This window comes from Corvus cornix, chromosome 1 (assembly GCF_000738735.6).
Source record: "Corvus cornix cornix isolate S_Up_H32 chromosome 1, ASM73873v5, whole genome shotgun sequence".
NCBI lineage: Eukaryota > Metazoa > Chordata > Aves > Passeriformes > Corvidae > Corvus > Corvus cornix.
In genome coordinates this window covers 67,857,654-67,878,660 of record NC_046332.1, presented here as the reverse complement: position 1 = coordinate 67,878,660, position 21,007 = coordinate 67,857,654, and the positions used below count along the sequence as shown (strand labels likewise).

The window sequence follows — 21,007 nt, the reverse complement described above, 5'->3', positions numbered from 1 at the left end:
TATCCTTATGTTTAACTAGGGAAGAGACCCTAATCTAATATCAGCTAGTTCACCTTTATGCCAAGAACCCACCCCTTGTAGTTCTAAACATAAGAAATAGTCTTGTTCAGTTATTTTCAGTATGCTTTCACCATTAACTCTGTTCTTTCTGAGCAATACTAAAATTAATGAAGTTTTTAATTGTTCTGCATGTGACAATTTTACTTTCACCTTCATGCATAGTTAAATTGGGTTTTTTTAAATTTTTGAATACTTTGCTTCTGCTGAGAGAAACACAGAAATTTACCTTCACACCTTTACTGGAGTAAATGCAGGAAATGCAACTGCAGAATATAGATAAACCACTGACTCTTAAAGGATTCTCAACTACAGCTACAAAACAAACAGCCATTAAATCCCAGCACAGCACCTTATTCCACCATACAGATGTCTCGAGACAGCCTGTTAGTTTACACACACTCCCTATTTCAATAAACATCCTCACATTCTGTTTTGTCCCAGTTAAAACTGTCATCAGCTGGAAACCAAACCAGAGTGGACCCTCACCAAAATGTTACTCCACCTCCAGGAACAAACTGAGACTGTCAGCAAGGATGTTAAACAAAGAGTTGTACAGAGTACCACAAGGGTCCTGTAAGATTTAACATTACAACTGATTTTTTAAAAATATGGAACTACTTCAAATAAGACATGTTAAGACACCTCACCTTCCCACTCAAAAAATTTATTAATAAAGATAAGAGTTTTGGACAATACAAGGAAGAAGCTTTAGTTGTGCTCTCTTTGTATAGAGCCCACCCAGCAGTATCCTGCAAGTGGCCTTGAAGATTTATTCATTCTTTTCAAGGGTACTACAGAATTTGACAGATGTTCAATCAAACCGATAAAGTACTATGGTTAGTTTAATTTTGTATTCTATCAAAAAAATGTGATGAAAAATGAATAGCCTAAACCAAAGTATAGCATGATTAAACAGGAAGTTTGAGAAACCAATTTACAAAAATAGAAGTGAATAAAATTCACACAACTAGCATAAAAAAAGAGTCAGGGAAGTTTAGGTAGAAAAGTAACTAAAGACAAAATATAGAAGAAATTCTATGGTCCTACTAGAAGAAACAGAAAGGACAAAGCAGGCATGATGAAAGCAAATAAACAGATAATGAAAAGATAGTTATGGTATTCAGTTAAAGAGCTGGCAGATGCTTCAGAGAAGCATAGGACTGGGAAAACAACCACTGAGAGTATAAGTGTTAAAGATGGCAAAGCCTGGAAGAATTTGCATAATTAAAGTTCTTGTCTGTTCTAGAGCATGCTCTAAGCCATTAGCAATTATCTTCAGCTCAAAGGGCTGGAAAGGTCTCACTGACTGAAAAAAAAAATTAAAAATAAAAATCCCCTTTTGAGGTGTGATGACATGAGAAAGAAACCAGAAAAAGGGTTAGAAAAATGTTTAGACTATTCTCCCCAACTTTAGCTTCTAGAAGGCTATTAAATATCGCTGACTCACCACCACAAGCCAGCTTTTTGGAAGGGAGGATCATTTTGGTTTGAAAAGTCACTTTTTTCCCTGCCTCGGCAAATAAACTGGTTTGACACAAGAAAGGCAGCAAGTGTGCTATAGATGAACTGAAGTTACACAACTGGAGAAAAAGCCTTGTTATTTTATTTAAAGACAGACTGTGGAAATGCAATATAGGTAAGGAGATTAAATGCCATGACATGAAAGTAGAAAGACCACACATGTCAAAAGCAGGTTTCTAATGTGTCAACATCAGACTGGGATAAGGTACTAAACTGGACCCAAGAGAAGTTATTTCAAATTCCAGGACACTCTAGTGTGTTCTTTACAGAATTAGGTGATGGACAACAACCATAATATTTACAAATCCAACCTGAGACATAGCATGAGACAAACATTCCCTGTTCAAGTCCTAAGTTGGAGCACTGGTGCAAAGCTCAGCAAGAATAGTTCAAAGCACAGCTTGGCTACAAAATCTTGTTCTTAAAACAGGGCAACTGAACATGTGAATAGGATATTTCTGTACATCTCAAAACAGTGTTAACTTTTTTTTACAACAGACTTGATGTCAGTTTGTAGTTGGTCACCCTCACACCCTATTATGCAATGACACTGTTTAAAGTGGTTATTCACTGGTCTGTACTGGTGCAGTAGCTGTCCTACTCCTAATTTGATTCATGCTATTTCATGTATTGTGCTTCAAGAAGAGAGGCTTAGGAGTATGAGGACTAGTTATTGGAAAGAAGAGATGAGAGGGAACACTTCTTTTCCAAGTTTATCAAAGCAAAATTTGTACTAATGGATTTACATCTCAGCAAAGAAGATTGCCATGCATTAGGGAAGAAAAGTTAACCAGAAAAGTTAAGTACCAGTTTTTAAGAGGTTAAAATATATAGAGATACTTAGATAGATATGCCAGGAATGGACGAGGTATAAGAATATCCAGTTTTACAAAAGAGTAGTCATGAACTACGTGACCCCGAAGCTCCTCCGAGCCATATATGCAATTTCTACATAAAAGAACTTATTACTCACTGAGTCTCATGATCTAAATACCAAACCCAGTGAAAATTCTAAGTTAAGCACGTATGTATCTCCATGATTTAAGGCACAAGGGAGAACAGAGTTTCAGGGAGTGATTTTTGGAAATTAGGTACTTTGCAGCAACTGCTCAAAACACACAATAACCTATACGCAAAAAAAATCTCTACAAATAAATCAGTTTATTTTAGGACATACACTCTAAGTGCCAAGGAAGAAATTTAAACCTGTAATGCCTACTATGACATGGCATTGTTAAAGCAACAGAAAAGAAAGACTGTATGCACATGGTGGGGGGGACTGACATAAGTACTACCCCCACAAGTACCTATAACTACTCTGATCAGGATAATTGCCAACTCTGAAGGCACAACATTTAAGTGGTGCTTACACTATCACATATAACCCAGACACCAGGCTCTGTAACTCTAATGTTGTGGTAGAGGATGCATAGAGAACTAGGATTTATTTGAATTTGCAGGCTACAATATTGGTCACATCCAATTTATGCTCTCTAATGAATTCTCTAATCAATGCTTTTGTAAGGTCTGTTAATTCCCATCATTTGCTGGGGGTAGGGAGGAAGAAACTGATTGGTCTTTATGTGCAAGGTTATTAGTGTTACACTGCTTAGAGGTGGTGTTTCTCTAGTGGCCCTGGAACCACTGGAGATGCCTGCAGAGGTGGGAGAGTGCAGGGTGGTGGTGCTGAGGACGCCCATGCACCCCAGCACTTTCTGCACTTCCACAGAGATTACACAATAGTCAGATAACAAATAAAAACATCTGGTTTCCCTTTCCTTGATGGAAGATGTCTTGAGCTAGTAAAAATGACTGACCTACAAGTTCTGAAGGACAAAGGGCTCCTCCTGGGCATCTGCAATGACAGAGTGATGTGGGAATGAGGCAGGTACCAATGGAGAGAATAGTTACAACCACAGCAGGGTTTTCTTTGAAGAACCTCCAGAAACCACATAAGAAAAATAACTTTTTTTTTTTGGAAGGGAATATTCAAAGTAAAAGCAGGTCTGGACTTCATTACATAGCTTTTGGTCACAGGTGCTACATGAATCCACCTGCTCAAAGTATTACTTTAGATACATATTTTAAAAGAAATTGAAAAAAAAGAAAAAAATCAAGTTTTTGCCACCTCAAGGAAGAACATGAAAACCTCAACACAGCCTTGCTGCCAGAGGTGGGAACAGAAGAAACAAAGGACAAAAATAGAGAACCCTAGAAGATGTGCTGTTCGTGTTTGCATATGAGAAATAAGGGGGTGGGAAGATAAGAAGAGCCACTTTCGTTTCTGCCCCATCCCCTCCAGCCCACACTAGCAGAGTATCCAGCACAGCCCTCACATAACCCTGCCTCAGGTCTGCAACTGGGACATGACATTTGCTGCACCTTGGTTTCCTGCCTTTGTCTCTACCCAGTGCTGGAAAAGCTGCGAGCCTGGATAATTCCAGTTCCACTGCTGCTTCCAGCGATCCTGGGCAACATTGCTGCTGATTTTGGGGAGATCACACAGAAACCTGGCAAACTGAAACAGTCCCAAGGCCTGATAACTAAATATTCTATGGCAATGGCACCTGGCACCAGAACCTCAAAAAAAAAAATCACAAATATGAACGTCAAAAGCTGGTAAATCAGAGGTAGCCCTTCAAGGTTGTGTTTGGACAAAGATTGGTAGTAGTCAAGGCTACACTTTAAAATGTACAAAATTGATACCAATATGTGTCTCTATCAAGAGATACGTCTGAAAAGTCACTGCCAGTATTTATATTAGATTTATCAATAGATGTGAAAGGACAAATTTGGGGTCAAAAAAGTAAATTACCCATCTTCCATTTAATTACTTTGAAAAAGCAAACTAAAATTAAATAATGTCCAATAAAATGACCAAAAGGCTTGTTAATATTCTTACCTACATGCAGGAAGAAGGCTACAACATAACTACCCAAAACACATTTTACAAAAAAAAAAAAAAAAAAAAAAAGAGTACAATAAAACAATTTAGAAACATAAATTTGAAGACATCCTATTATGAAACAAAAGATTTCCTTCATAAACAGTGTAATGGTAAGTTGAGAATCCCTGCAAAATATCTTTGAATCCTTGAAAAGTTGCAAAACTCTGCAATAGAAGACATTGTTACTTAAACGTATCTGAAAACTCAGCACAAAGTGAAACTGGGTTAAGAAGTAAACATTTTGACGTCTAGTGAATTTTTTTGCAAGTAAACTTGTGATGCCCATACCTCCATTAAAAATATTTTAAAACCCCTACATCGGAAAAATACTATGGCAGAAAAATTGTTGCAGCTTTTTACTCCAAAGCAATTTTGGAAACACTGTAAAGATCTCTGTGCTACTCAAAAATACACAGCAGTGTTCAGAATAACTGAAAGTAACTGACACAAAACATCAACTCAGCTTCCGTCTTGATTCTATTTGTTTCACAGAAATGAAACATTTGTGAGATTCAGAGCATCTGAACACAGAATACACATTTTTTCAGTATGACATAGTAAGGGATATTTTAAGATGCTGGAATGCCATTAACTTGTGCCCCTCAGCTCAGCAATTTGTAAGTGATTAGCTCTAGAGCACCAAAATAAAGCCTGTCTAAGACCATTTTACCCAACTACGAGTGTTTAATTTAAACACCATTTAAGATCTAATGCCAAACCCCAGCATTTATTATTTATCATAAAATTGAGAAAGACATCTGATGGCTTCCTGTAGGTACATATCATATAAGAACAACTTTTTCATTTTTCTTTAAGCCTAAAGCTTGGCCCTTTCAGTTTCCCAAGATTTCAAACAAGTACCTACATTTCTGCTCGTAACCAAGTCCCTGAGGAGGAAGTTTAGTTTGAAATGTCACTGTCAAGCCTTTTCCTATAGTGTCAGTAGAAGGGAAGGGAAAGAAGGATACAATTAGGCATAATGCTATTTAACTATCTATTTTTCTGGTTACAAGAGAAATGGGATCCTCACACCTTAAAAAGGACTTGTACTATCAGATTCCTGTTCCTGTTGAGTTTTACAGAAAGTAGCAAATCCTTGGCCCTTGTGCTCTGACATGGAAGGCTGCACAAAGGGTCACGGAGCCATGGCAGCTCTGTAGCTCTGGTCTCCAGAAAAACCTTCAACTCTGAAGAGGTTGTAAGACTCCCCAAACAGGGCTAAAAATGAAATTATTTTGGGACAAGTGAAGACCTCCAGAATGTTTATGAATGTCTGGCTCCAGGAAAGCAGCTCTCCTGACTGCAGACACTATTTTGTGTTTGTTTGTTTTTTAAATTTCATGAAACAGAACACACCCACCTCTTCTCTTTTCATCCTGAGCAATTCATTCAAAGTCAAAGCTTTGGTCTGAAGCTTAAGGTCTTCTATTCTATTTTATTTTATTTAGTTCTGGGCTACCCTTAAAGGAACAGTGAGAGAGGTTTAAAACTGGCTACATCATTCACCAGAAATACAAGTTTGCTCTTAGGCACCTATGGAGTTCACTTGTTTCAAGCTGTTCAAGTCTGAGAAAAAAGATCTGGGCTTCAAAAATTCCTTACTTTAATTAATGACTTGCTTTAACTTGACTTCAAATTAGTTTAATCACTACGAAAGAACAGTGCAAACAAAAAGTTCAGCATCACATGATATTTTAAAGTAATATCTTTAAATTGGTGCTGCACAGACTGCACGGTCCCCACTCCCAGCCAGCTCTCTCTGGCAGGGGTCTCTGTCCTCACAGCAGGAGGGGACAGAAGGCTTCTGTGACACCCTGTGCTCCCAACCCAAATATTTTGATCAGATAATTTTAATTCATATGCATAAGTAAATTAGGGGTTTTTAAAAATAATTCTACAAGTCTTCCTTATCTAAAAGGATGCAGAAGCCAAAGGAACATATTGGGAAAGAGAAAATTTGAAAAAGGATGACCCCAAATCCTCCACACATCAACAAAGAGAAGTAGAATTTAAGCATCCAATTTCCAGCTTAAAAAAAAAAAAAACCTAAGACAGATCATTTGCATTTTGAAAACTTATCTGGAAGGTTTTATAAGCCATTATTTACTTAAAAAAAAAAAAAAAAAAAAAAAAAAAAAAGAGGAAAGGTTACTCCAAAGCAAAAACGAAAGGTAAATGTTTTCCATAACCTCAGAAAGGTACTTAAAATTCACTTTCCCTGGCAACTGTTTTTATCACCAGTTGGAAATATCTTCTCTGTATTTTGTGCTTAAAAGAAAAAGTTCAGATTCACAGGCAGGCTGCTGTAGCAGGTCTGAGTTGTGATGTTCCTGTTCACCTCAGCTGGGCAATTTCCTCACTCTGATGGGCGCCACTAAAGCAATCAGATTGTTTAACATCCTATGCAAATTCCTGGAGATGAATGCTCAAATCTGCCAGCACACAGACAAACAGAAATCAGCAAAATCAGCAATATGCTAATTCAGCATGATGCTGAACTTAATGCAAACATCCCTAAAGGTAATCAACAGGAGATATGAAGCAAGACAAATTTGGGGACTGTAGCACGAGTTACTGCAGGATGTCCACATGATGATATTCAAACCAGAAAACCCCACTCCACAGACTGTTTATGATCTGGAACAAAGAATCTTTACCTCCTGCTAAAAAGACCCAATAAAACAAAAACCCACAGAAAACATCCTCCAGCCATGAGTACATCTTAGAGCTGTTGTGGCAGACATGCAGAACTAACCACCTTGAACCTTCTCCCCCACAAATTTAATCTCTGCAGAGTCAAACAAATATTAATAATTGAAAAGTACACAAAGTGATTTTACTAAGGGAGTAATTAGCAACTTCATTTCAGTTTAGCAGCTGATTTTGAGTTGGCATTAAACCAACAGGAGCTTAAAAGAACCTATTGCACAGATAAGTTTCTGAATAATCTTGTGAGTTACTTACTGCAGTTTGATGTGGCCCTCAGACTTCAAAGGCCCCTTTCATAAGAAAACAGGACAAAGGCAGAGAGGTCTTTATCATCATTTATGGTAAGTAAGAGACAAATCCACTACACACTAGAAAGCTGATGCAAGGGAAAGACTGAACTTTGCATGAGCTTCATCAACATTTTAGGAGCCCTAAATTATCCAGTAGTTTTTTGATTAGATGATGCCAGTAATGTGGAAAGGCAGCATTAAATAGTCCAGGAACACAGAAGCACGTGGATAAAAAGCTTCTGATACTTTGCTATCAGCAGATATTTGTGAGGACCCATCACCAGACAGCAGTGGAGCACGTGCCCAAGCATTTCCCGACACCTTAGGTGAACAAGCCAGAGCCTCCCATCCTGGGCACACACAGCTCAAACTCTCGTAGTTTTCTACTGCTCAGCCTTAGTGATTCCATTACCCTAGTCATGGATATACAGGCAGAACTGACAATCCCCAGCATCTGTGCTTAGAGGAATTGCGTGTTAAAGTCTTAGCACCTAATACACATGCTGCTGATAATTAGGCCATGTAGAAACATAAGGACCACCCCCTTACCAGAACTCACTGATGGAAAACCAGCAAGGACATACAGCTTAAAACTAACATAGTGTGAAATGAGAAGTACAAACCCTTAAGTGGAAAACTGCCAAATGTAATTTTCACAATTACCATTTAATTTAAGAAGCAGATCAAAAGGAGCACATAATTTACATTTTCAAACACTAAGTTTTAAAGATCAAAGACCTCTAGTATTTCCAGACTGCATATATGTGAGTAACTTGGTTCAAGTAATGAATCTATGCAGAGGGAGAACATGAGCTGCTCATTTGCTCTATGCAGCAGTTTCCCCATCGTCTGGGACTGCAGCCATGTGGTATCTGCAACAAGTATCATCAGCAAGCTCTTGCTGACACTAAATATGGATAAAAGCAATGGATTTTAAGGCCTAAAATAGCATTTTTACCAATTTTCTGATTGCTGGATAACTCCCCCTGAAACTAACCATTGCTTCAGAGATTTTTTTCCACAACTGCAGCCTGACAGCTATGACTTAACAGTATTTATGCAATGTTCCAGAGGTCATTAAAGATTCCACATTATCAAAACTGTGTTTTTGTGACAGTGTTGTAGCCTAATTATGCTAAAAAGTTAAATAGAGAAAAGTGCACTATGTAAATATTCCAAAACACATCAGTTTAATTCCACATAGAAATGAAATAACAGCAGAGGCAATGTTTTAGTGACCACTGGGAGCTACTGCAACAGATCCTGGTTGGATTCAGTGTAAAATAGAAAGCATCCTGGAACTTACATGCAGGAAACAATTGAACTTTTAGTTCATACTGAAACCTCATGCTTACTTCTAAGCACCGCCCAAAAAAACACAGCTCAGATTTCAATATTAAAACCAGATTTTTCTTAGCAGAAAACCAGAGAGCATCATTACCATGAAACCTATGGTAAAAAAAGACATGATAGTTTAAACTGAGCCAGTAAACAGGAGCTGCTTGTGGAAGTTGAGAAGATGACCAAAACTTCTCTTACTAAGTTGAGGAACATGACACCACCACGGATGTAATGTGCGGCTGTGTTCAGTACTTGATTGGTGGTGTTACAATAACCTTCAATCCCCAAAGTCTTCCTTATTGTATGCAAAGATCCTCAATACACCACACTGTCTATCAGAGTGGTCCCAAGCACAGGATGGATTTTTATTTGCATGTTCCTTATGTACCTATTTCCCTTACAAATCCCAGGATTAAAACCACTTTAAAAGTAGACAGGAGGGGATATATAATACTAACATTTACACAGGGGCTTTAATTCTTATAATATGGCATTACCATCTAATAAAGGAAAGGAAAGGGCACATTAAATCCACAAATCTCTAAACACGAGAGGGTTTAAAGCAGCTTTCTCAAGAATAGCTTTTCCGACAGACACTTCTCATGAAAAGGATGATACATTCTCTAACTAAGACTATAAAGCTCTTGAAAAAATGAACACCCATTGTATTTTTACAATAATTGAGGCATCTATGTATTATTACTCTGGTAAACAAGTCTTCCTGAGAGATAAAAGCAGTTACACTGAAACAAGTTTCATATTTCAAATCTTCTCTCACAAAACATATAAAAAAGTGAACAAGATCCAGGCTCTTTAGATGAAGAAAACAATGAGCTATGTCTGGCTGCAATTAATGCATAGCAAGCTAATCTCAAAGGATATTTATATTGCATAATGCTGTGGGTATTCTTGCCAGACCTATACTGGCTCACATGGATTTCTGTGTAACAGCAGCCATGCTGCTTCCAATTGCCAGCCTACATCAGGTAAGCAGACACAGTCAAAGCATTCAGAAGTCTTAATCTGCATCTCTGTCAAAAATTAAAACCACTACATGCAACCTAAGCAACATTATATGCATTCATAGATTAAAAAATCGGTAAAAATGGTGCATGGCACATCTGCCTCCACTAGCAGTCTGTAGAAAATGCCCCTGCCCAAATAGCAATACATATTTCCTGCCTCCAGGGGAGAAGAAAAAAAAAAAAAAAAACAAAACAAAACAAAAAACAAAAAACAAAAAAACAAACAAAACAAACAAACAAAAAAAAAAAAAAACAAAACAAAAAAAACCCCACATACACTTCTTTACTTGAGTGTAGAAACACTGAGGTTGACATAAGAAGAACCTGGAGATCCAGAGTTCATCTCCACATCCTGCCCCAGGAGCAGTGTGTGTTCAGCTGAGTGTGCACAATGTTCACCTGTTCCCATACTCCACAACAAAGCAAAAATAAAGGTAAGACATGGCCAAGCTACAGCACATCTGGGTTAGGGATAACACTCTAAGGAAACAACAAAGCATAAAAGGAGGGTGAGGAAGGCTGGCATACCTTTAGAAACAGCTGAGACACACCAATATCCTTTCCACATTTCATTCCCCCATATCAGAAAGGTAACGTGACAGAGATGTCTTCTACTGCCAAGGAGACATCCTCCTCTATCCTACCTCCTCCGCTGATCGCAGAGGGAAGAGAATATAATCAGATGAGTCACCACTGGAAATCTGCATGGCTGGATCACATCTAACCCATCAATGCACCAGACACAGGAAACCGAATTACTGCCAGCTTGCGGCCACATCTGCCGAGATGCTGGGAGCCACTGCTCCAGCCTTCTGCTTCATTACCATCACTGGGCAATATGGGTCCTGCCTGCACACAAACACCAAATCTTGTTGCTGAAATGTGCATGGTAATTATTTTGTGTTCTGACAAAATTAACCACTATACTGAGAACCACACAGGATTTGATAGTATTCTCCTTCTTAACTGTGGTATATCTAAATATGTTTAGGGAAAGAACATTCACCTTTTTACTATCATTTCCAAAGGAAGAGAGTCTTCACAAGGAAAGATCAAAGATTCCACTGGAAAATGGAATGACACAAGATTTTAGTTGCCACAGTAAAGAACAAAAACAATTTTTGAAATTCTTAGCTGCAGAGGTAAGAAAGACAACAAAAAGGAACCATAAACATGAATATATAAGCATTTTTCAGTAAGGTCTAACAGTAGGCTTAGAAGTCCCATGGTAAGTAAAGCAGATGAGATACTAATTTTAAAATATGCAAGTGAAAAAATAAAAGTGTACTAACACATTCAGAAATTTAGAACAGTCTGAGACTGCATTCCCCTGATCTTTTAAATGGCTAAATGCAAAACAAATGCAGAAAAACCCCAAACAACACAGACTTAGAAAGTTGGCACATTCTATGAAATGTCACAATTTAAATACTTACAAGGTAAGAAATTCATGAAGGAAAAAGTAGTTATTTACAACTAACTTCAGGTGCACACTTCTCCTCACCCCTTTCCAAGCCTCTCTTCTCTGTCATTTCTTCAGAGCGCACAGCTCCCAGCCGTATCCACTGACACCTGACATTCAGACCTTCCTGGAGTCTGAGATCACTTTGCCAGACCTACCCCAAAGTCACAGAGGGCTTTGGGATCTTATCAGACACATGAAAGCTAGGTCATTAGTGAGCAACCCAGCCTGTGCATTTTAATGGGGATTTGTCTTTGAAAAATTCATCCACACATAAGAGTTGTAGCTGTGAAGCAATACGCTCTTGAATAGTCATCGAGTCGATGTTTATTATATCAGGGATTTTTTTTGCCTCCACAGCATCAGGCAAATGTCTGTGAAAGATATCCATCTGTACCTGGAGCTCACGCCTTCATCCTCACTCCATTTCCATTCAGTCTGAATAAGATCAACTACAAGCAGCTTTTTTATTGAATGTTTAGAACTCACAGTGAGGATGCCCACTTGACATTAAAAGAAAAAAGACAAACCAAAGACACCTCCCCCATACATACCTATTCACAAAGGCGAGACCCTTGCAGTTAGTTAAGACAGTCAATGTCACTTTGTTACAACCCCTTGTATTCGCAAAAGAACTGGCAACCAAATGTCTGCCCTATTTCATTTAGGATTACATTTTCAGATGCATCAGAAAAGGTACACTTTGTCAGTGGCACTGTTTAGGCAAACAGAACATGATGACACAAGGAAGAAAAGGTTTTTCCTGGAGTAAAAATGCAGTAATGCCTTTGCCCCCTGCTTCACCTATTTGTAAATAGTTTCCAAAGAAGCACTTCAGGGCAGTGCAAGAGGTGTTGCTACAGAACTCCTCCAATGTGGCAAACCTGGATCTCTATTTTTCCTCCTCCACAACCACTTTGACATCTGGCTTCACAGAATTGTTAAGGTTGGAAAAGACTTTTAAAGATGATCAAGTCTAACATTCTGCTTCCTTCAATGTCAAACAGATACTAACTAATAGAAATAGTATACTTATGTCATATTTTTAGAGGCATCAGCAACTGACACAGTACTGTCATTACTGACCCAGGCTATGTCGTTACCACTGGCAGGAAAAGTTGACACTGTGCACCCATCCGCCACTTCCAGCACCCCCAAATTCTGACACCAGCTGCCCAAAAAGGCATGTTGGAGCTCCCATGGTGTACTGGCCATTTTTTCATCCACTTCCTTTAAGCAGAAAAAACATCCCACACTTGCTTCTGTTCTTTATCACATCTTGATTTATTAGCTGACACGGTCATCTGACCACACAGAAAATCTCAGATCAAACTCCAGAAGCTAGATTTTTCAATTCTTTCCTGAAGGAAAAATTAATAAATAAATAACAAATAACAGGGCCAATAAAGCAATTCCAGGAAAGAATCTACAATTAACACTAGAAATTGGTTTTGGGATTAGACTGCCCCTGTGAAGGGCAGGTGATGATGGCTGCAGAACTGCTGGGCCAGGTATCCCAATAACTCTGAAGGACCACCTCCCAACCAGCACAGCCTCAGTGAGACACAAGGACTGTTTTTTCCACAGTAGAAGTCAGTGTATAAGCATATCAAATACTTTGGCTCAGAAACTCCTGGCAGAGTTTCTATTTCAAACAGCTCCAACTGTATTTATAAGCCTTATGAAATTCATCCTGAAGAAGTTATTTATGGCTAGAAGCCAGCCTCCCTAATCCAGGTGTCTAACTTATACCTCAACCCTGGGCACCTAGCAAACAGATCCTGAGTCATGCAAGGAAGAGAGCTGGGCAATGAGCAGAAGCAGGTGACTTGAGAAACCTCCAGGGAAAGAGATTGCTTGTCTGAGTTCAGGTGTCTGCCTCTCTTCATCCCACTAGTCAGCTGCAACCCAACAGCAAGCTGCTGCCAAAGTCCACCTCCACCACCACCCCCTCCTCCTCCCTGGCTGGAGCACTGGTGCCCACCTTGCCTTTCAGGAGCCAAGCAAATACCAAATATCATAAAACAGGCTGATATTCCCCTGAGCAAACTCACCAGAACATCAGACAAACAGCAAAAGGAGGCAGGGGAAGCACAGGCCAAGCACGGGAGTTTCAATGACACCTTGCTGGGATAACATCTCAGCATTAACACAAAACCACATTGTCGTGGGATCTACTGTAGGAGGACAGCTTGGCCCAAACAACAGATTTCACTGTTTGTGCTAGCTGAACTGATCTCAGCTGAGCTAACTCCTTTAGAGCTCTGATACATTACAAGGATTTTGACTTTTTTGGCCAACACAGTAATACCTATTTCCCAAAGTTAGTATATTGTGTTCTTTTCTAACAGTAACAACTGAAAGCTGACTTACATCCAGAAACAAAACTGGGAACTTTCACATGAGCTGGTACCAAAAAAATGTGCCAACATTTGCACAGCATGTGCCAACAACGGCAAAAAATATAAAGCAAGTCTTATAATCTTCATGCCCTTCTAAGATAATCCCAGATGTTTTGTACCATGAATGGAAAACACTGTGGAAATTAGGTTTCTCTTTTCAATATAACACAAATGAAAGTTTTACAGCTAAGTATCCAACTGAAAGCTAGCACATTGAGTCAGATCCATACATCTTTCTTTTCATTGGAAAAATAAAAAATTAGCACTAATAATAAATGGTAAATTCACAACGTCTTGCAGAAGCTCACAGCATGAAGAACCACAGAACCTATTTTAAAGTAGCTTATTCACTACATTCCTTTTGAGTTAGATTTTCACTTGGATTGACAGTATTCAGAATGTGAAAAACAGCAAAACCAAAACACTCCTCCCAAGATAATTTGGATAATAAGTGAGGTGTGTCAAGCACACCTTAGACCAGCAGAAGCCTTTCTAGTACACTGGGTTTGAGAGCACATGCTGTTTTTCATTAAACTGCTGTAGCTGGAAAGCCTGCTTAGAAAATGATAGTTAAGAGTTATATTAGTCTTGTTAAGCAGTAAAGGTTGGGGTTTGTTTTGTTTTTAAAAAATGTCCTGCAGGAGTGGATAAAGGAACTTTAAAGCGGAGGAGTGGTAGGTACAAGAAACAGCTGGAATGTATCTGTTTCTTACAACACAATAAAACCCAACTGTTTTCCAAAGCTCAGCAAGGTCACCCTCTAATGTAATATGCACAAGTGTTCATTAAAAACTTAAAAATTTGGACCAAAAAAAGCGCCTGACAAAGAAAAGGTGCTAAAAGTGAATGCACAGTAATGGGGGAGGAGGGGGCAAAGCATGCTAAACATGGAAATCATTATCATCTCACTTTCTCCCTAACCTATGGGCAGAAAAAATTGCATGACCTCAAAAAGCTGCAGAAAAGATAAGGACACAGTTCAAAAAACAAACAAACAAAAAGACAGGAGAAAAAGAACAAAAGTAATGCCACAAGTAACTCTAGTTGCTAACCACAAAATACAGAACAGAAGAAAACAAAAGCCTGGTCAGAATTGCCTGTAGTTCCCCTTAAGCTGCAATGCATTTCCCCAGTATAGAAGATATACCCACTTCTATAGTCAACAAGTTAATTCTCTCTCAAAGTGCCTGCAGATGCTGCTTTCATGCAAAATTTTAAAACAACACTCAAAACTACAAAGAGAAACTTCATAAAGGAAACTACATTGTGAACTCAGCTCAAAGCTATGCATGCCTATCACGCAGGACTATGTGAAGACAGACTTTTGATTATCCCTGAAAATTTCCAAATACAGACTTGAAAACATATAAACCCACCATGCAGAAAACAGGAAAATTTCAAGCAAAAATTAGTCCCATTTTTCTCTCAAACATATTACAGATATCTTTCCTGAGGTCTGCAAGCAAGGGGACAAAGTAACAGAGCGAATAAAAATGTTCAGCCAGATCATACTGTATTACTGTCACCCTCTCCAATACATTGTTGCTAGCCCTATTATATGACATTTTACCACATCACTTTCATAGTCTGCAGGCAATGGAGAGAACATTATTTCTAGGATTAAAATTCCCACAGTATTTACTTCACAACATGTACATTTATACATCAATTAATATTTATATATCAACTGGATACACTTAGATTTGTTCCATGAAATACTCATTGCCAAGAATATACACACAGTAATAAAATATTGATGCATCCACCTAAAGTAGGGTTAAATACACCCCTTATGTAAACGTGAGCCAGGACTTTGGCAGCTGTGCTGTAAGAAGTTCTCCAGAAACCAGCCCACCCAGGTTTTATGACTTGACAGAATTACCCAGTATTAAACATGGTTTAGGGAACAGAATATATAGATTTTCCCATTTCATTCACACATCTTTCATTCTGGCACTATTCAGGATATTGACTGGCTCTCTACAGACTATCCAAGAATACAATACCCAAGACCGAAGAAAATTTTTTTTCATTATTCGTTCGATTTAAATAAAGGTACCTAGAAAAAGAGGATTTGAACAGTGAAATTAGTCTTCTATCTCTACAGGTATTCCTCCCACACCAGACTGTATGCATTAGATTCATGCTTGGGGGAGAAACAAAAAATAATCACTGAGGTAAGATTGCTACACAAATACAGGGAAAACATCACTGCTAGACCTCTTGCTGCATTTGCAGAAGCCATAAAAATATACAGTAGAAATGCAAACTTCTAACAGCTTCAAAAAAAAAGAAACATTTGGTGACCACATGTCAGAGACCATTCCCTGGATTTGATTGCTATACTGTTTGTCCAAACCAAAAGATTTCAATAAGTTGTCCTGGCTCTCAAGTTTTATCTTCAAGAATACTCTTTATACCAAGCTACTTTGCAGATCTGCTTTTTCAATCTTCTGAGCAGGTTTGAGAGAGTGGGGGCAGGGGGTGCACACGTATATGTACAAATTTGTTTTCTCCTATAAAAAGAAGAAAAAAAAAAAAAAAAGGCCCCAAATAGTTTTCCAGCATCAACTGTAATGCAATAATGCATGCAGTTGTCAATATACAACAGAATTCAAAATACCATTCCACTACCTACTTAATGGTCATGACAGACAGGAGCAGCAGAGGTATCTTTAGTTGCTGTCCAGATAGGCTGGGCTTACTTCTGCTAACACTGTCCATTAAACATGATAAAAAATTATCTTGCTATAGAAATCCTCATGGTGAAACACCTCTCTCCATCATCACTGGGTAGTGTTAGCACCAGGAAGGACTTCTACTGCAGTATCCCTGCGTGAGGAACGATTCCAGGATTCCAGGGTCCCGATTCTGACTCTGAGACTGACGCTCTCAACAACAGTCTCTGAAGGATTTAGTAGCTCTCAGAACGACTGACTCTATAGGAGTTATTAGAGAAAGGAATTCAGCTCACAAGAAGAGCTGTAATAATTTGCAATATTAATAGTTACTTGGCTGAACACTCATTTCTCACTTCAGTGGATTTGTTGAAGTTGCTCCACATGCTTTCCTACAGCTTTGCTGCTTCAGTCTAACAATTCATTCAGGCACACGCTTGCTGGCCACCCTCCCACAGACTGGATCTGTACATTTGACTACTTCAGGGGGAAAAATATTCAAGCGTTATTTACCTCAAGGCACTTTAACTAAAGATTTACAGACTTTGTGGGTCAGGTTTCAAGTTGCTTTAGCAAACAATTTCAAACCATAGACATTTACCGGAAGATTAGAATTTATTTAAAACACAGAAGAGGAATCAAAAACTGAGACATTTTACAAGAAAACAGCACACACTTCTTTCCTCTTGAACTCTTCAAGGGGCATCACTCCTAAAAGAGTGAAGCATGTGTTGGGGGAGAGGGACTGTGTCTCCCCTTCATTCACAAGGGTGAACTTTGTGGTGGACTGCAGAAAGGGAGGGGCAGACTGCCCTCCCACATCTTGAGGCAGGAAAACAGACTCGGCAGTCTGGGATATTTAATAGCTGGGGGAAGAATGCTTTGGTTTGGAGGAACAGCTTTTGGCTTGCTTAAGTTGTAATACGGAACAGAACACAGTAAAACAATTTTAACCCAGCTATTTCTAGCTTTGGCAAACAAGCTCTACCTTTCATAGAATGAGAGAAAATCCTGAGCTGGAAGGGATCCACAAGGATTGAGTCCAGCTCCCGGCCCTGCACAGGACAGCCTCAAGAGTCACACCATGTGCCTGAGGGTATTGTCCTAATGCTTCTAGAACTCTGCCAAGGTTGGTGCTGTGACCACTTCCCTGGGGATCCTGTTCCAGTGTCCAACCACCTTTGGGTGAAGAACCTTTTCCTGATATCCAGCCTAAACGCTCCTGAAACAACTCCATGCTATTCTCTGGGGTCCCATCACTGGTCACTAGAGAGAAATCAGTGCCTGCCCTTCATTTCCCCTCACGAGGAAGTTGTAGACTGATGAGGTCTCTCCTTGGTCTTTTCTTCTTTGAGAAACTATTTCCAAGTTGTGGTATTCCAGTGTTTTATTCTGGTCTCAGCATGTACCATCTGCCCCACTAAGGTGACAAGTGAAGGCTGGGCTTCATGTGAGTTTGACCAGCACCACTTGCTCCAGGTAGAGCTCAGAAAGCACCAGATGTCTCAGATGCAAGAAGCCAACACCACAAACCAGTGCTGGGTTCTCTAGAAAGGACACCTGAGAAGAGCTTGAGTTTTGCACAGAAAATGACCATTCTTTCCCCCAAAGAAGTAGACATCCTTGACAGGCAGCTCCCCCAGTAACTCCAACTAGTGTAACTGAGACAAGCAACTTCATCTCCCAGTTCACAACACATGAAACACAAGAGGTTGGGGACCACACTTTAAGACATCTTTTGCTGTGAAGACTACAGACCTGCCTTGTCTGCATTATCATAAACTATGTCTCAACATGAACCTGAATTAAAGAACAAAGACTTTCTTTAAGTAACACCAGATATCAGATGCAATTTTTTGTTGTTACTGTTCTTAATCAAGTTCTTGGCCTTTTAGGGTTTGGGTTGTTTGGAGGTTTGGGGTAGGGGGCTTGGGGGGTTTTTTTTGTAGCATTAGAACTAGGAACAAATGTTTGAGTTCCCATGAGCCAATGGCTGCCCTACAGCATGGAGAATTCAGCTGGGAACAGGCAGAAAAAGAACTTGACCAGGCTGCAGTTTTCTCTCACCAAAAGCTTCAAAAACATATGGGGTGAATTTTTTTTATGGTTTTGGGGTATTTTTTACTCCTCTTGAGATCTGAAAGATACAGCTGCTCATTCCCGTTAGTAAAAAGCCCTCGGCTTCAAGGTTGGAGGTTTTTTTAAGTCTCAGAGTCCAAAGAGATCTTGATTGGAATACAGAAATATGTTAACACAGCTTTCATTAGCAAAGGCAAAGAGTAACAGTTTACAAAGAGATTTTGGCTTGTTCCTTTAAATACATAGTAGCTAGTGTCTGTATGCTTTCATCTTCCTCTAATGTTAGGGAGAAGCTGGTACACAAAACCCTACCAAAACATCAGAAGTTCAAGTTCATAAATATTTGGAAATCTTCCTCATTTTCAAAACTAATTGTTTAACCATTAGGACTCACCAAGTTTCACTCTCAATCATGTATACACCACTTTGTTTCACCAAGACTCAGAAAACCTTGGGACATGTCTCATTACCCTGAAAATATCATTACTCTTACATACAACAACGGAAATGGTTAGTGTCTTGGCCTTTTAATCCATCTGGATGTAAAGAGTAGAGAACCACAACGGTTCTTCTGAAACACAAACCTCATTTCATAGGGAAATATATATTTATATTTTCCTTGAGCATTATGGAATTCCTAGCATCCTGTTTATCAGTACCTTAAGGTTTGCAAGTTACTCACTTTACAATAAAATACTTCTCCAAGGGGTAAGTTTAAAAGTTACTTTAAAATGAGAACAGCTTTCACATATCAAAAGATAGCCACACAAATTAGATTGAGAAATGAGGGAAGCTGAGCATATGTTTTTTTCCCCCCTGCACAAACAGTACACACTTCACACTCACATCACTTTGCTAGTGCTCCCACATGCTACTGGCAGGCAAAGACACAAAACCTTTTGTAGGAATGGTACAACCAGCCAGTATCATACAAAATCTAATAATATTTAAAACAGATCCCCAAACCCTTAAAATAGGATTTTCAAAGAGAACATTACATCACCTTAACGAAGCTATTTAAAGTAAGCTTTGCCAATTTAAAGAAAGCAATGCAAGAAAGGTATACTTGAGAGAGGAATGCTTTAATTACTTAAACTCACAGCTAGCTCTTACAAGATTGACACATGAGGAAGCCAGGACTGCTTTAATTACCTACGTTCACAGAGGACACAAAACTGACACTTGTGGAGGTCATCTGCCATATATTTGCCTTTGGTGCTCTCAGTTCAACATTCTCAATAGATTTTAAGCACTAGATGTCATTGTTTTACAGAGGAAACAAAGAAACCTGAACTGAGGTCTTGACAAGCTTATAAAGATGAGGGGTAAAAAGTAACAAACATCGTTTTCTTGAATATTTCTTCCTTCCAAAGTTACTGCGATAGTGGTTCTGACGACATTAAGTTTCATCTTAAGTGCATAAGCACAAAACAATAAGCTTAATATGTTAAAATACATCTAAACCAGCACTATAAAGCTCGTCTTTAAAGGCACACCACAACTCAAAGAGAGGCTGTTCAGTATTCCTAACATTTCTCAGCTTCCACGCCATCAGGCTCGCTCTCTCAGCCGATGCTGCCCTGGTCATATTCAGGTACACTCAGGAGCAAGCTCCCTCCCCACGCTTGAGCACGTACCGCACCGGTGTGACTCGGGGTAACGATACAGAAACACGGATATTTACGTCAAGCGCTATGTGCAGTCAGACAATCACGTTTAAAAATAGGAGAGAAGAAAATGAGTGTTAATTTCAGGTTGCTCTCTGTCCTGAACGCTTTCGAGACAGGAAGGAGCGTCTTTAATTCAGACTGTCTCGGAGCGAGTGTTACAGAAGCAATTTACAAGATGGCAAGAAATTATAAACCTTAATGACAGGAGGGCAATCAAGCCAGCCTTTAATTTGGATTGCGAGGAGGGGGCGGTGGCGATACTGCACAGAGACAGATCTCTGGAAGTTGCCACGATACTTTCTAAAAATAGCAGTATGCAGCTGCCGACAAAGAAGCAAAGTTTGGGGCCGCGTCCCTGGAACTGCTGCCGGACGGCGGGGCAGCCCTGCGGGAGCGCGCTGCGCGCTCCGCCGTGCGGGGGCCGCGGCGGGACCCTGGTCTCGGGCAGGTACCGGGAGTAACCAGGGGCTGGCAACCAGCAGGACCGAGAGGCGCCTCACCTCCACCCATCGCCGGGCTTCGGCGAACGCCGCCGGGAAGTCGCACTCCGCGTCCTCTCTCCCGTCCATGGCCAGCAGCGAGCGAGCGGGGGGCGGCCGGTGCTCGGCGGGGCGGGGGCGCGGGAGCAGCCGCTGTCATTCAGCTGCCTCCTTTTAACGCTGCCCGCGCCGTCTCCTCCCCCTCCGCCTCCTCCCCGCGGAACTCCCCCTCCCGGGAGCTCTCTAGCGCTCCGCGGCCGCAGGAATCCGAGGAGCCGCGGGCCGTGTGGCAGCGCCGGGACCCCCGGGAGGGGCCGCACCCCTGCGGCGGTGGCGGCTGCCTC

The 21,007-nt window shown here is 40.0% G+C and overlaps 1 protein-coding gene across 12 annotated transcripts in view; it reads right to left on the bottom strand.

Annotated features, from left to right (window-relative positions):
* Nucleotides 1-21,007, bottom strand: part of LMO7 (LIM domain 7) — a 132,081-nt gene extending 111,074 nt beyond the window's left edge. For 4 of the 12 annotated variants that reach the window (XM_039549627.1, XM_039549705.1, XM_039549948.1 and 1 more), the window contains exon 1: nt 20,685-21,006. In XM_039549627.1, coding sequence (XP_039405561.1) covers nt 20,685-20,753 — 69 coding nt within the window. In that variant the 5' untranslated portion in view covers nt 20,754-21,006. Of the gene's footprint in view, nt 1-20,684 lie in introns of all 12 variants that reach the window. The other 8 variants (XM_039549812.1, XM_039549862.1, XM_039550006.1 and 5 more) reach the window with 6 other exon arrangements.